General features: G+C 39.1%; 1 protein-coding gene across 3 annotated transcripts in view; it reads right to left on the bottom strand.

Moving 5' to 3' along the window:
* The window catches only part of DCLK1 (doublecortin like kinase 1), a 371284-nt gene that overhangs the window by 67321 nt on the left and 288247 nt on the right, over nt 1-15716 (bottom strand). For all 3 annotated transcript variants that reach the window (XM_075592105.1, XM_075592104.1, XM_075592107.1), the window contains one exon: nt 3770-3854. In XM_075592105.1, the coding sequence (XP_075448220.1) occupies nt 3770-3854 (85 nt within the window). The remainder of the gene's footprint in view (nt 1-3769; nt 3855-15716) is intronic.

Here is a 15716-nt window from a genome sequence, read left to right as displayed (position 1 = left end):
CTTACCGGAAGGTGGAGGATGTGGAGGTCTCTACCAGCTCAGTACCAGTTGATAGAGCATTCAGTGATTTAACAGTGGATGTATTTGTGAATGAAGCCTGTTGTCCTTTCCTCCAACGTATGACTATGTTAGCATTTGTTTATGGGATTTGCTTCTGGAAAACTACATCTACATCTTCAAAGTGCACTGTCAAGCTACACGAACGCTTAAAAATCAATCATTATGTGTGACTGTCGCACTAATTTCCAACAACAGATTAAACAATATACAGTATATCTATATATGAGCCCCACTGGTAAAGTTAAGAAATGGCGTCAGAGCCATAAATAGAACAGATCAGTGTAAAATAGTGAACTTTTTATAATGTAATAACCTACCATCATATGCAATCCCACTTACTCATTTCCCCTTCCCCCCCGCACCCACCATTTTATTTTACTGAATGGGAACCAGGTGGGGGGAGCGGGGGAGGGAGGGAGGTCCCGGGAGGGGGGGAGGTCCCTGGAGCTAAACTGTACTTTTTTTTATAAAGTTTCAGGGGTCCCCTAAGGCCTGAGATACTTACAGGTGCCCTTTAAAGGAGCAATCCATGCAATATCCTACATGTGTTTTTTTTTAATATAAATCAATTCTGTAGTATTAGATCAGGGGGGCACAAACTTTTTTCCCTGCGCCCCCCTGCCGGCGGTTCCCCCTCTCCGCGCCCCTCCCCCACCTGCTTACCTCGACTCCCGCGTCTACTCCAGCGGCATGATGTCACATTGCCATAGCTACGTGACATCACATGACCTTGCAGCGTCATTTGCCACATGTTGCCATTGCGACGCGTCTAGAAGCCGCTGAAGCCAAGGTAAGTGCAGTTTACAGAGGACCTGCAGCTCCCCTGGCACTTAATTTAAGTGCCTTCGGGAAGCGAGCGGGGCCTCTGTAAACCCTGCGCCCCCCGCAGTCAGTTTGTGCACTGCTGTATTAGATAATACTTACTACGTTTTATTTTTTATTCAACTCTTAAAGCCATTTTTAATAAGTTTTAATATAATGAGCATCCTTTGATTTCTATAGCAGGCTTTAGCCACCTCCCCAGCAGTGCAAGATCTTTGTAACACTTTCCTGTTTGTGAAGTGCCGGCGACATCGCCAGTCGTGTGTGCTTATAGTAGAACCGACACAACGGCGCAACGGAGCACTGGCTTGCTCGTGATCGCTGGAAATCAAGTCAATTTGATTTTTCTAGCGACCGCAGTGTGACGTCACCGTCGCCGGCACTACAAGCGCAGCCTTACACTGACTGAAGGCTTGATTGAAATTGAAAGGCAGCCATTTAGTGAATCCTGGGAAGCAGGATCTTTGCTGATCGATTATGGGAGAGTGAATTGATTGGCAGCTTAGGTAATTCATTCTCAATAAAAGGTAATCAAAGGTTGCATATATTAAAAATAGAAAAATAAACATATATGTATATATATATATATTTATTTTTAAGTGCCGTTTGGATTGCCTTTTTAAAAACCAGGAAGTTATACCAGTTACTTCACCAGCAAGTATTTCATGAACAAGGGGTCCCGTAGCTGAAAATAGCACGGTTCAGCTCTGGAGGACTGGGTTCCAAATGTAAAAAAGAAGGGGGTTTTGGCTACGGGAGATTGGTGCTTTTAAAGCATGGGGACTTTCCCTCTCTCTGTATAGGAGGTACTTAGGCTCACGGACCTTGATTCCATAGGATTTAAAATAGACATAAAATATATTCTATAGTAAACTATATTAAGCAACTGTAAGGCTTCTCCCTCAAACATGAAAAAAAGTTAGAAATGCTGAGTTATGGGTTTTCAACACACCATAACTCCATTATGTTTGCCAAAAAAGGAATTTTCCTTTTAGAGAAGCTATGAGGCTAATAGCATGACCCCTGTTCGCACCTCTGCTATTCAACCACCACTAACATTTAGCTCCTGCTCAATGATGCTAAGCCTCTAATCACTACTCATGAAGACTTCTGTACCTACACAGTTTCTCTGCCCCAATTTATCATCTAAGAATATTTGCTTTCTTCCACATTACCCTCGAAAAAGGAACCTGCGAGATTTTGAAAGCTGTGTACACTATACAGTAGGAAATTAGTGCATAGAGGCACTAGAAACAGAGCTCCCCATTCAGCACACCAAAGGCAAGTAGTTCATGACATGTAATTCATTTAAAACATAACATTTAATGTAATTTTACTAAAAAAGAAATTGACCCTTATGGTAGACAAATAAAAAATACCAGTGCTAGGTGTTTAATCAATAAACCTGTCTGGTCATATGTTCAAAGTGAGGGATAACCTATCGTTACAAGTAAATTAATTAATCCATGAGTATACACTTACCCAAAGTTAATATGGGTGTATCAAGTGTCTAAGTTAGACCCAACACAGGGTAAGGTCTATTGCCGACAGACCTGCCCAAGTTATTCAGCTTGATATTATCTCCCCTGTAGATCACTTAAGCACATTTGATCCTTTTTCTAAGGATTGAATTTGTATATAGCATATATTGGGTAATAATGTTAAACCTTGTTTCCCATTGTTGTATATATCTGTGTTGAGGTTTCTATGCTTTTTTGTTATGGCATCCTTTTTGAAACAGTAGAATAAAAGTGTATATACTGTAGTATTATTCATGTAGCATGAACTTAAAGAGAGTGAAATGCTGTAAACGAGACATTGATGCAAGTCACATAATTGATTAGCTAACTTGATACTGTCTTGTTTGTTACTTCTGTTTCAAATTCACTTATTTGAGTTGCCTTGAAAAGTGTTGTTCCTCAATAAGCCTACCTAGGATTTATTAACATATAAAGGGCATATATACTGTGCATATCTTGTATTATGAAATGTGTACAGTACATATCTAAAGAAAATATTAATCCAAAAGGGTCTAATTTAGACACATGATACCCCCATATTAACTTTGGGTAAGTGTATACTCATGGATTAATTCATTTACTTGTAACGATAGGTTATCCCTCACTTTGAACATATGACCAGACAGGTTTATTGATTAAAAACCTAGCACTGGTATTTTTATTTGTCTACCATAAGTGTCAATTTCTTTTTTTTAGTAAAATTACATTAAATGTTATGTTTTAAATGAATTACATGTCATGAACGACTTGACTTTGGTGCGCTGAATAGGGAGCTCTGTTTCTAGTGCCTCTATGCAATAATTTTCTCTTGTAAGTAATTCTCACAGGCAGCACATAGTCCTTACAGGATAGGTTTGAGCAGGGCCATCAAATATCTATTATGCACTATACAGTACACTACATATGTGCTACATTTCATTTGTGTAGAACCCTAGCCCCTAAAAGGTGTCAAATTACAACAGATCCATAAACACACACACACACACGCCTGCAAAATGCACACTTTCTTTCCAGTCTAACTGCAATGACACTACGAAAGAAAATAGAGAGAGCACCTGCCCCATATTTTCTGGGGTATGTATCCATTTATCATCTTGTCTCCTAATGACTAAAACACCCGTGTTTCTTCATTTATGTGAAGTCCTATTTTATGTTGCCTTCCTCTCGAAAGAAATCAATAGTGCATTTATCTTTTTATAAGTATCCATCACAGACTTTTACTATTCTGGAGCGAATGGCAGTGTGGCATACAGTACAGAGTTGCTGGTGTATATTTTTCCCAGCTGTGCTTAAAATACGCTTACCCTTTAATCCCTAAATCACTTTTTTATTGAACAAAAGCACTGCATGCTATTACTATACTTTACCTTCTCCTAAGACTTCATTTTCATCCATGGAACTGCACACTTTAGTGGATGCTAATGAGGTAGAGGAGCCACTGTGCGGAGAGCCCTGGGAACAGCAAAAATATACAGTACCTTAATACAATGCCACATATAAATTGACCAGCTGAAATATAAAATTATAGTACTGTAGCTGAATTAGTACTTGTAAAAGCAACGTCTTGCATAATGTGCTAGATTTTATTAGACTAATGTAGAAATTGGGTGAGTTCCAAAATGGTTGGGTGTCATATGATAGAAGCTTAGTAAATATGTCCGTTAAGCCCATAAATATGTCACTGCCACTAGAACACTTTGGTATTAGGAGGGACTGCCCCTTTAAGTTAACAATCTAAGTCTGATCGGCAACCTAGAGCATAAAGTAACACTATAAAGTCCCTAATACTTAAAGAGAGTATTCCCCCCCCTAACATTGTTTCAATAATTCCACATTACACTCTCTAATGCAAACCTATGATGTGGGGGAGTTTGACTCTGTTATTACTGTGGGTTGGGGTGCAGCATGGTCAGGAATCGCATACAAATCAATACTGCACACAGGCACAGACATTAACGCTGAGGTTACTTGACATGGTACAGACTGTAAAAGGAGAAGATACTCAATCAATACAATGTGTTCTTCCACTGACCATTAACTGCTGCTGAAAGCTTTCTCCTAGAGTGATTTTTGATTGGTTCTTCTGTCATCTCCTACTAGAAGGATGAACACCAGAAGTATCAAACATGTCTGATTTACTGCCACAGTGCTGAAGTATGTCTGAAGCACCTTATCACTCCCATTTATCATTAGTGAGCTGCTTACTCCCGGGACCCTTACATAAATGTAATTTGCATGAATAAAATAATAATACTCATTTTAAATATACTGTAGCTGTAATAATTTATGCAGAGTAAAAAGCAAAGACTTAACAGCAGAGAAATTAATAGAAGAGTCAAGTGAAAAGTTACTGTTGATTTATCTTTTAGCCATTATTACCAGAGGTGAATTAATTGAATAAATGTAATCAATGTTGCAATTGGTATTATATATATTTTAAAAGCCCCAGTGCATTAATTGTTCAGTTCAGTTTTCGCTATTTCCATGTCAGTTGATTCGTTTCTTGTAGGGGATGTGTCATGCATAACCTTGAGGCACCACTACCACTTTCTGTTACTAGCAAGTAGAAACGTTTTACTCCACTATAGCATGATCAGTGGAATATTGTATTTACTGCAGGTGCGATAGTGAAGGTGATGTTGGAAATTAAAACATACTGCACACACCTGCATACCGTTATTATGACTGCAATAGTGTATATCCTGAAAATGAATGTAAATAAAGGCATACACAAAACACACAAGAGGATTATAGAAGGTATGTATCAATGTTTCAGATCTGAGTCGAGACTATCACCCAAAACATTTGTGGCAAGTCTGAATATGGTTCTGATTGGGGTCCAAGTGTGTGTATAACTGTAAAGATTCAATCAGGGATACTGCACTCTTTCAGGTGACAAAGTAAATTTTAGAGAAAGGTTATATAAAGTGCACTATTTTCATCTAGAGTCCCTCAAAGTCAGAGTATCAAGGCACTTTGCTCTAATTTTAAAGCATTAAGATGTAGGTGGAATCCAAAGGAAGAGGTCTGAGCACGTCACTTTCACTGGCTAACAATTTGGAGAAGATTTTATTCCCATTCACTTGAACGAAGAAGAACCAGTTTGCATTAAATGTAAATGTAAGAAGCTCTTTCCTCGGTTTGATGCAGACACGAGTGGAAAGTGGTACAGTGTGTCACCTTCATTTTCTTTTGCATACATTACCCCATGGTGATTACTGTAAGTTTCTTGCCAAGCCACTTATTTCCTTTTCCTCAGGTACTAAAAATAACATTCACAGAAGCGGGAGCCAGAGATTCATTCCCTTATTATATCACAATGCAGCTCTATATAAAAATATATTATTTTAATAGGAAAACACTATGGCAAAATTGCCATCTTGCAAAATCTTGAGTACACGTATTTATAAAACCTCAGAATGCAAATTATTATTACCTAGAATACTGCTGCCTTACAGGCTCGGTATAGCTGCTGATTTTCTGCTTAGTAACGAGCTACTGTAAGATTCATTCTCAGCTGGGCTAAGAGACCAAGGAGTAGAACTGGCAGCAAGACAGCTAGCTTTGATTGCTTTGTGAGAATGTGGTTTTTATTGAATTTGTAAAATGTTAAGACATTATTGCAGCAATTATAATTGCTAACTCATTACATTGTCTTTTTACAAAGAAATTACAGAGGTAAGGGAGAGACAATGAGAAGCCTAGGAGTCATCAATGTGACAATAAAAGTATTGTAAGATGAGTGTTGGAGAGATAAAGACAGCCAGGATTGAAAGTCAGACAAAGAATTGGATGTACTGCTGCGGCCAAGTTTATTCGAGCATTTGCCCGTTCTTGGCCGCAGCAGTAGCCTGGCGCGCGCCCGAGGGTGACGGGCGCGCGCCGAAGCAGCGGAAGAGCGCCCTCCGATCGGGGCGCTCTCCCTACCGCTGCCGGGTCCGCCGGGTCCCCCGGAACCCCCTGCCGCCGTCCCGCGATCGCGGGACACCAGGGCTCCCTCGGGGAGCCCCTGGACACGCGTGCAGGGGGCGCAGGCTCCCGAAGACGCGTGACCGCGCGTCTATGACGCGCGGCACGCCGAGGGGCGGCCACTAGCAAGCCGGGAAATCTCCCGGCTTGCGGTACCGGCCACACTTTAATAAAGTGTGTCGGTAGTGTAGCTGAAGCAGGAGGACAATATATTGCTGTGCTTATAGTGCTGGCTACGGTGACTGCGACATCGCGCATCGCCATAGTAAGCACATGCAGTCCGTCGCGAGTGCCCAAAGTGGGCGCAACCGAGATGGCGCTGCAGAGCGACGGAGTGGTCGCGATTGCGGTTGTCAATGCAAGTTGCGGCTGAAACACGTCAGAGTTTGTTTGTTGCTGTTTCTAAGTGCCATTAAACTTTGTTGTACCCAGTTTCTTGCAAGTTTGGTCCCACAAATTTTTTCCAAGGCAGCTGCACCGCCATCCAAGAATCTTCTGCATTGCAAACCACCTCGGTAGGAGCACGCCCCACAGCACCTGGATTTCCAGAGACTTGTGAGTTCTTTTTTTTCCTTTTTTCACTGTACCCATGGCCTGTGACACCCATACAAAATATACCCCCTACAGAGGTTAGTGGGAGTCCACAAAGAGTGGCCCTAAGGGTTATTAGTGACAAAGGATTACTGATACGACTACAAAGCTGTGTGTATATGGAATAATATTACTGTTTGCATTGATACATGGACGTTCCCTGTGAGCATTGCATAGGAGTTCTATCTCCTATTCGTCCACCTTGACTACTGTACCAGAGTGCAGGAATCACAATAGCTACCGCGAAGGCTGACGTCATGCGGTTGCGTAGCCGGCCGTATAGCCAGCACCATAAGCGCAGTTTATGACAGCAATACGTGTGGCTGCACATAACTCAAAATGGTTAATTACTGTAGCTCTGTGGCCTGCATTATTATTTCTAAAACAAGAGGTCATTCTGTGAAGCTGCAGGGTGGCAGGCTATGGGGAAATGTGAGGCAGTACTTCTTCACGGAAAGGGTGGCAGATTCGTGGAATAGCTTCCCAACAGACATGGAAGGGGTTAATACAGTAAGGGAATTCAACCATGCTTGGAATAGACAAAGCTACACTAAATGCAAAAGAAAGGACCAAATAGGGTCTGAGGATTTACAGCAGATCGCAAAATGCGCAGCGAAGTTGGGCCAAGTGGTTCTTATCTGCCGTCAAATTCTAGGTTTCTATTATTCTGTTAAAAGATTACCCGCAGTAGGCAAGTTAAGAAAAGTCATTGATATCACATCCAAGTAATTTGTAGCACTTGAATGACATCAGGGGTTGAAGCAGGCAATATTTACTGAGCGGTGCTAAACTGAAAGGCTTCTTTTGGCCAATTGAACTGAATGGGATTTACTATATTCTGTGTCTGGGCCGTGGTTCCCCCCCTTTTTGTGTCATAAAAGAAAAATCTTACCAAGACTCAGCTGGCATAAACTCCTCGAACTACAGATTGACACCAAATAAAAAAACATTTGCTTGCTAGCTTCTATATTTGCCACACAACCTTTTCCTGTCCCTCTATACATACTTGTACATATGCCCTGTGACTTTAGGGTACTGTATATTAAACAAAGTAAGGTCTCACTATCTTTCAGTATAAACATTTGAAGCAAAAGCATGCTTAATGTCTTAATTTGCCACGTGTCTATAGAGAACAATGGCCCGATTGTCATTTACATGTAGGTGTGCACATCTTTATTACACAGATATAGTTTTTATATATATATATATATGAGCCAAGAGATCTTTTCCATATGTACGCATCAAAAATGAAGCTCAATTTACACTTTCGTTACAAAAAGAACAGTAACATATTACTATACTTTATGATTTTTCTAAGAAAATAGACATAAAATATATTGGAGCCAGTTAATATATTTGTCAGATTCTTGAATCTGTTCTTGTGTTATCAGTGACAAAATCTTGAACATTCTCCGGCGTATTTCTAGGCACAGGACTTCCTTGTTTTGCTGGGAGCAGCAGAATCACCGTACAATGGAATTCTTTGTGCTTTTAGTGTGAAGGAAGCATCTGTATGAAACATGAGTAAGTGAGGTGCACACAGGTGTAAATCTGCTTTTAGCATTTTATAATAAAAGGTGAGGGTGAAAATGATTTTGGTGGTTAACAGGGTTGTGCCGTAAATATGTTGAGCTTCCTTCAACTTTATATGCTTGAATTACATTTACAAGTAAAGAGCACCGATTTCTCCAAAAATATAGATATGGAATATTTTATGTGCCTTTTATTGCTTAGCATTTAGGCCCCAATTCTATGTGCTGTGGAGCCATCTACCAGAAAATCCCCAAAGCACTTGTTATACTGTACTATTCTGGCAAATTCAATGAAGATACCGGAAAAGAGTGTTGACATCTTTAAAGGAGCCTTTTTTACTTACTTACTTTAGGAAAGCTCTCGCCCTTTCAAACACTTTTTTAAAGTCATTATTTAAAATCTGATTCTCTGTTTATCAGAGCCAGTACAAGGTTACCAGTCACCCTATGGAACCTACAGCCTTGTTCCCCCAATTAATGTTCACTTCTCACAGGATATCTACTAGAAGAAATGCACATCACACACACTCCCCCCTCTAACCAAATTTCTCTCTCTCCCTCACCCTCCCCCCCCCATTCTCTCTCTGCATCTATCTATCTCTGTGTATCTATCAATATATATATATAGGTAATAGTAATAGGAGCAAGCTCTAAACAGCACCACACTGCCCTTTCAAGTACAGAGGGACAATTTGTATCAACTATCTGTTCTGTGATTCCCTATGGTGAAATTGTGATGAGCATAGGGGTTTCCATACAACCCCCCAGAGCCACCTGTACAATAGCAAAGATCCCTGAAAGACTCAGTTTAAATCATATCAAGAGTTTGTGTTATTTCCACACATATATCTGTCTGTGAGGTGATTAATTAACCTATTGAGTGGTGTTTTCACTCTACATTAACTAATATACTGAGGTTACTACTGAATGGGACTTTAATCACATACTGCCTTTCTCCCCCAGCTTATATCTCTGTGGAACTTTAACAGCTGATCCTATTATATCAGCGGGGAGAGCTGGTTACTTGATTGCTCATATTTCATAATATTAAGGACATTGTGTTTACCCCGTTTCTAAATTGCATCACGTGGCACTGAACCTGTTGCTCTGTTATTATCATTTGTGAATCATTAATTTTTGTCTCAATTAGTGAGCATTGTCTTTTTTATACAGATTAAAGAACATCACGTTTTACTATTAATACATGGAGTGTGAACGTTTCATTTTTTTGTTTTTAAACAATATATATATATATATATATATATATATTTAAATATATATATATATAAATATATATATTGTTTAAAAACAAAAAATGAAAAGTTCACACTCCATGTATTAATAGTAAAACGTGATGTTCTTTAATCTGTATAAAAAAGACAATGCTCACTAATTGAGACAAAAAATATTGATTCACAAATGATAATAACAGAGCAACAGGTTTAGTATGTATGTATGTATGAATATATATATATATATACATAGAAAATAGCTTAGTCTGCGGTAATCAACTACCATGTGTGCTTATAATAAAATGTATGAAAAAATGAATAAATGTGTTATCATGTAAAAAGTGAAAATGTGAAATAGGCCAAAAAAGAAGAATAAGAGAAAAAATAAATATCATGAAAAATAATCGTGGGAGTCCACAGAAAATGTAAAATTATGAATATGTAGTTAAAAAAACTTGTGAGTCCAGAGTTTGGAGTCCGGGGCAGTTTCTCTGAGAATTAACCACATCAATGAAAATGTTTCTAAAAAGCAAAATAGAGATGCGTACACTCCAAAGTACTGTATGCATCTGTAAAAAAAAAATGGGGTTTAATACGCTAGAAAGACAAATGCTCACTCACAATAAACAAAGTAAAATAAGCAATGCATAAAAGGTAACAGGAAATTGAAACAGACAACAGTATATGGTTGTATCAGCATCAGGGGGATCTCCTAGGCTGGCGTATTATGATGGAAAAAGGTGTCTCTAGTCCAATGTAATTGTATTAGGTCAAGGGTAAACCTAACGACTGATAGAAATCAGAGTCCAACCCTTAGATGATACCTGAAAAGACTTCACAACGACAGCCAGAGGGTGATCACACCTATTTCAGTTCGTCAAAATCAAAAACAGTATATCCTCAGGTACCTATAGATCGATCACTATATAGCTGTATGAGAAACTCTTATATAGTGTGAAGGCTTCAAATTCTCAGTAACATATAAAATAGCCTAGCTTCAACGTCCCTTGGTGTCCCGGATGGAAGAGTGACCTCTCTCCTGTCAAGACTAACGTGACTATGGAGCAGAAGTTCAGCTGAACTTTCAATAGGCGGTAGAGTGCTGTGCGGTCCTAGTAACATTACTTGCAAGGAATATGGGAGCTCCAAGTGGCCAAAAAGTCTCAATAGTTTTGTTACGTGTTCCATCTAAATCTGTCACCACCTAAAAGTGATGCAGAGATGAATGCCTATCCCATAACAGTTAGACTGTCTTAGAAGGGAAGTAAACATAATTATGCCCCTTTATAAAGCAATAGTAAGACCACACCTTGAATATGGAGTACAATTTTGGGCACCACTCCTTAGAAAATACATTATGGAACTAGAGAGAGTGCAGAGAAGAGCCATCAAATAATAAAGGGGATGGAAAATCTAATTTATGAGGAGAGGCTAGCTAAATTAGATTTATTTACATTAGAAAAGAGGCGCCTAGAAGGGGATATAACTATATACAAATATATTCAGGGACAGTACAAGGAGCTTTCAAAATAACTATTCATCCCAAGGGCAGTACAAAGGACACAGGGTCATCCCTTAATGTTGGAGAAAAGGAGATTTAAACAGCAACAAAGGAAAGGGTTCTTTACAGTAAGGGCAGTTAAAATGTGGAATTCATTACCCATGGAGACTGTGATGGCAGATACAATAGATTTGTTCAAAAAAAGGTTGTACCTCTTAAGAAAGGAAAGGTATACAGGGATATACCAAGTAAACATGGGAAGGATGTTGATCCAGGGAGTAATCCAATTGCCAATTCTTGGAGTCAGGAAGGAATTTATTTTCCCCCTTATGAGATATCATTGGATGATATTTCACTGGGGTTCTTTTGTTTGCCTTCCTCTGGATCAATATACTGTAAGTACAAATCTAGGATAAGTATCTGTCATCTAAATTTAGCATACTGTAGGTTAAACTTGATGGACGCATGTCTTTTTTCAATCTCATCTACTAGGTACTGTAACTATGTACCGTCTACATTTTTGTTATGACAGGTGGGAACTTGTTTAGGAACACTGAGACATAACACCATTATGCTCCACTCCAGTCCTCGTGGGCCACAAACAGGCCAGGTTTTCAGGATATCCCTACTTCAGCACAGCTGGCTATAGTACAAGTGGCATACCCTCTGCACAGGACCAGCGTGCTAAGGGTTAACATGTGCTTGATCTTTGTTGAATCAGCAACCCCCCCACTGGAAAGTTAATGAGCCATGGGGACACAAAGGAAAGATCTTTTTGTTCACTCCAGCGTACATCTGCGTTGTCCCAAAGGCGCACAGCCTTATGGGGCCCCCCAAGAACTGCTCCCCTCTGCACAGGACCAGCTTGCTAAGGGTTAACATGTGCTTGATCTTTGTTGAATCGGCAACCCCCCCCACTGGAATGTTAATGAGCCATGGGGACACAAAGGAAAGATCTTTTTGTTCACTCCAGCGTACATCTGCGTTGCCCCAAAGGCGCACAGCCTTTGGCACAGCCGAAGGGCAGCCAAAGGGCGTGAGCTGTTTGCTGCCGTTCGCTGATGTTAGTTGATGTTAAAGCTGCTCTATTTCTATTAGAATCTCCCAAGCCCTTTATCCCCTGTACCCAATTGTCCTACTTTATCTGTCCATGATATGTCTGTGAAGTGACTGTATAACCCTGTTCTTTTATTGTAACCATGTATTTTTTATAACTCTGTGCCCAGGACATACTTGAAAACGAGAGGTATCTCTCAATGTATTACTTCCTGGTAAAACATTTTTATAAATAAATTAACCGTGTTCCTTCGGTGTTCTAAAAAGCTAGTGACGATTGGACGAGTGATTGGGCCCACATAGTGGAAGCCACAACTGCAGGGTAGACCCACAGCATCCCTTTTAGGTGGGAACATTCTGACTTTTAAACTAAATTGTCTAATACCAGAGGGTTTAAATAAATGTATTGACACCAGCAATATAGTTTAAATGTAATTTCTCATGTTTAAATAGTTTTATATTACTTTAGGTCCAAGTTGTTTATTATTGTTGTGTTCATAGTTACTGTACATAGAAGATGAGGTTGAAAAAAAAAAAAAAAACCACACTGTATGTACATCAAGTTCAAAATATGCATTTATTTGTTTTTTTACTATGGTGCATCTTTCATTTAATTATTTATTTTATTTTCTCCATTTGATGCTTGTTTTAAATATTATATGTATATATTAATATATTGTTAACATAGTTTCTGTTTAGCGATATTATGATATAATTTGTGACATTCACTTTTTATTATGTACGTTCTGGGAACTCTGTATTTGTTTTAATAATACTCAATTGTTTTTTTTTTTTTTGCCCTATGCAATTAATTGCTTGTTAATTCAATCTGTATATAAACCTATCTCTGTGATACCTGTTTTACGCTCATTTCCATCAGGAAGTTACGTTACTCGGAACGAAACGCATTGGGACTTTTTGGCCATTTGCATCTCCAATAGTCAATGCAAGTTACATCACCAGAATCGCACAACACTCTACCCGCCATCGGAGGTTCAGCTGCAGCTCCTGCTCCATAGACGCGCAAGTCTGGAAAGGAGAGAGATTGGTCCGCAATCCGGGACGCCAAGGGACGTTGGAGCCAGTCTATTTTATATCTGAGTGATAATTTGAAGCTTGACACTATACAGGGATTTCTTCCATGCAGCTATATAGTGGTCAATCTACAAGTATCTGAGGATATACTCATTTCGATTTTTAATTAACTGAAATAGGTGGGATCACAGCCGGGAGGTCTTTTTGAAGTCTTTTCAAGGTTGGACTCTGATTTCTATTGATCAGTCATTAGGTTTACCCTTGACCTGATACAATTACATTGGATTAGAGACACTTTTTTCCATCAGAATATGTCAGCCTAGGAGATCCCCCTGGTACAACTCTTTGTTGTATTTACTGTTGTATGCACCTCTATTTTGCTTTTTAGAAAAAAAATATATATACAGTATATGAACAACAAAAGAATATACAAAAGAATATACAAGCGCTCAGACAAGAGAAGTGATAAGTATTAAATGGTTAATAGAGTGTATGACTGAAGTATAATGATAAATAATGATAAATAAAATAAAATAAAATAGAAACTACAAGGAAAATGCAGCTCTAAAAAGGATTAAAAAGGATTAACCAAATCCAATGAATGTGAATACTATTAATATGTGTAGATACAATGTGGTCCTTATTGGTATATAGGGATAGAATTACATTGTACATATGTATATGTAAGAGACAGCTGTGTGTATGAATATGAAACAAAAAAGAGAAGAGCGCAAATGCCAGTGGTATATGAAAATAGGACAATTTTAATAAAACAGGACAATCAAGATATAGATATATGAGAAACAATGAATAAAAAAACAATAATGACCAATTGTAGACTGTATCTCAAGTGAGGATAATGAAAAATATATTAGCACACTATATGGAGGGAACTGCTGTAGTATAGGAGAGTGGATGATGAACAGTTATTTCCAATGGTAACCAGTAGAACCAGAGGTATATAGGTAGCGAGGAATATAGATGTATCAGTCCAGTAAATCCAGATATAAAGATGGATATGAATAAAGGCTTAATTGCATCTCACCATTTCACAGATGTAAGTGGTGATAGCCGAGTCCATCAGCTAAGCCTCCAACCAGTATCACAGGGTATATTCACTCATATGTGATGGTAACCCTAGGGGGGGGGGGGAGTCACACAGCTGATACGACGGTCCGTCCGTGTGCTCTCACAATGCCGGGATCTGGTGCTGTTTAGTGAAGAGATGCCGGAAATCCTGGTAATAAGCCCAAAACCAGGGACTGGTTAATCTCACAGTTCCTCCACTGTGTAAGACACAGTAAAAACATCAACCACAGTGCTCACTTCTCCTGTCCCTTAGTGCCTCGAGCAGGGAATCCTCTCAAACAGCTGATTGGCACTAACATGATGACATGTGCCCTACGCGTTTCATCAGATGATGCACTGACTTCATCAGTGATGTGTCCAAAACGTCACCGCATTATGGTTGGCGTCCAATGATGGTTCCATAGGTCATTTATCTTCAACAGGACCTGCTAATCTATCTATTAATGATTCTTTGACACGACATTTGGATTGTCGGATTATTCATTCCCCTTCTAGGCCTAAATCCCTTTTTTCCTCTATCATTCCAATGGTAATTACTTGGAGACATTTTATTCTTTGGTTCATAGCGATCTGCAGCAGGTATGCAAGGATCCACAACAAAAACCTCTAAAGAAAAATCTAACTTGTGGAGAAGAAAAAGCCTTAAGGGAATTATAGAAACAGGAAGATCTTGTCATCCGTCAGGCAGACAAGGGAGGTGGGATTGTCCTACAGGATAAACTTGTATATATCAATGAGGCTATACGTCTCCTTTCAGACAAAGCCTCTTATATTAAATTGAAATTCGATCCAACTGTTCAATATCAAGAACAATTGTTTATTATACTCAAAGAGGCCCAGACAAAGTGTGTTCTCACTGAAGTTGAATTTAAATGTCTTAATATCACTTTTCCCAGGGTGTCTATTTTTTATCACTTACCCAAAATGCACAAATCCCTCACAAATTCTGCTGGAAAACCTATTGTATCCGGGACGGAGTCAATGACGTCCAATCTGTCCAGTATGTAGTTTTTATCTACGGACCCATGTAACATCCTTGAGCTCACATATTAGGGACAGTTTGCATGTCATTGACTCAGTCTCGGATATAAAGTGGCAACCATCAATTATATGGTTCACGTGCGATGTCCAATCTTTATACACTTGTATAGAACACACTAAAGGTCTGGCAGCTTCCAAGCACTATCTTGATGGTGATAATGGGATGTCTGGTACACAAAACACTTTTATTCTATCAGTTATTAAATTTATTCTAACACATAATTATTTTTTATTTCAGTCACAATATTACCTCCAGATCTGTGGAACA

The sequence above is a fragment of the Ascaphus truei genome, chromosome 3 (genome assembly GCF_040206685.1).
Source record: "Ascaphus truei isolate aAscTru1 chromosome 3, aAscTru1.hap1, whole genome shotgun sequence".
NCBI lineage: Eukaryota > Metazoa > Chordata > Amphibia > Anura > Ascaphidae > Ascaphus > Ascaphus truei.
Note: the sequence above shows the minus strand (reverse complement) of the source record. Positions and strands in the feature narration are given on the sequence as shown.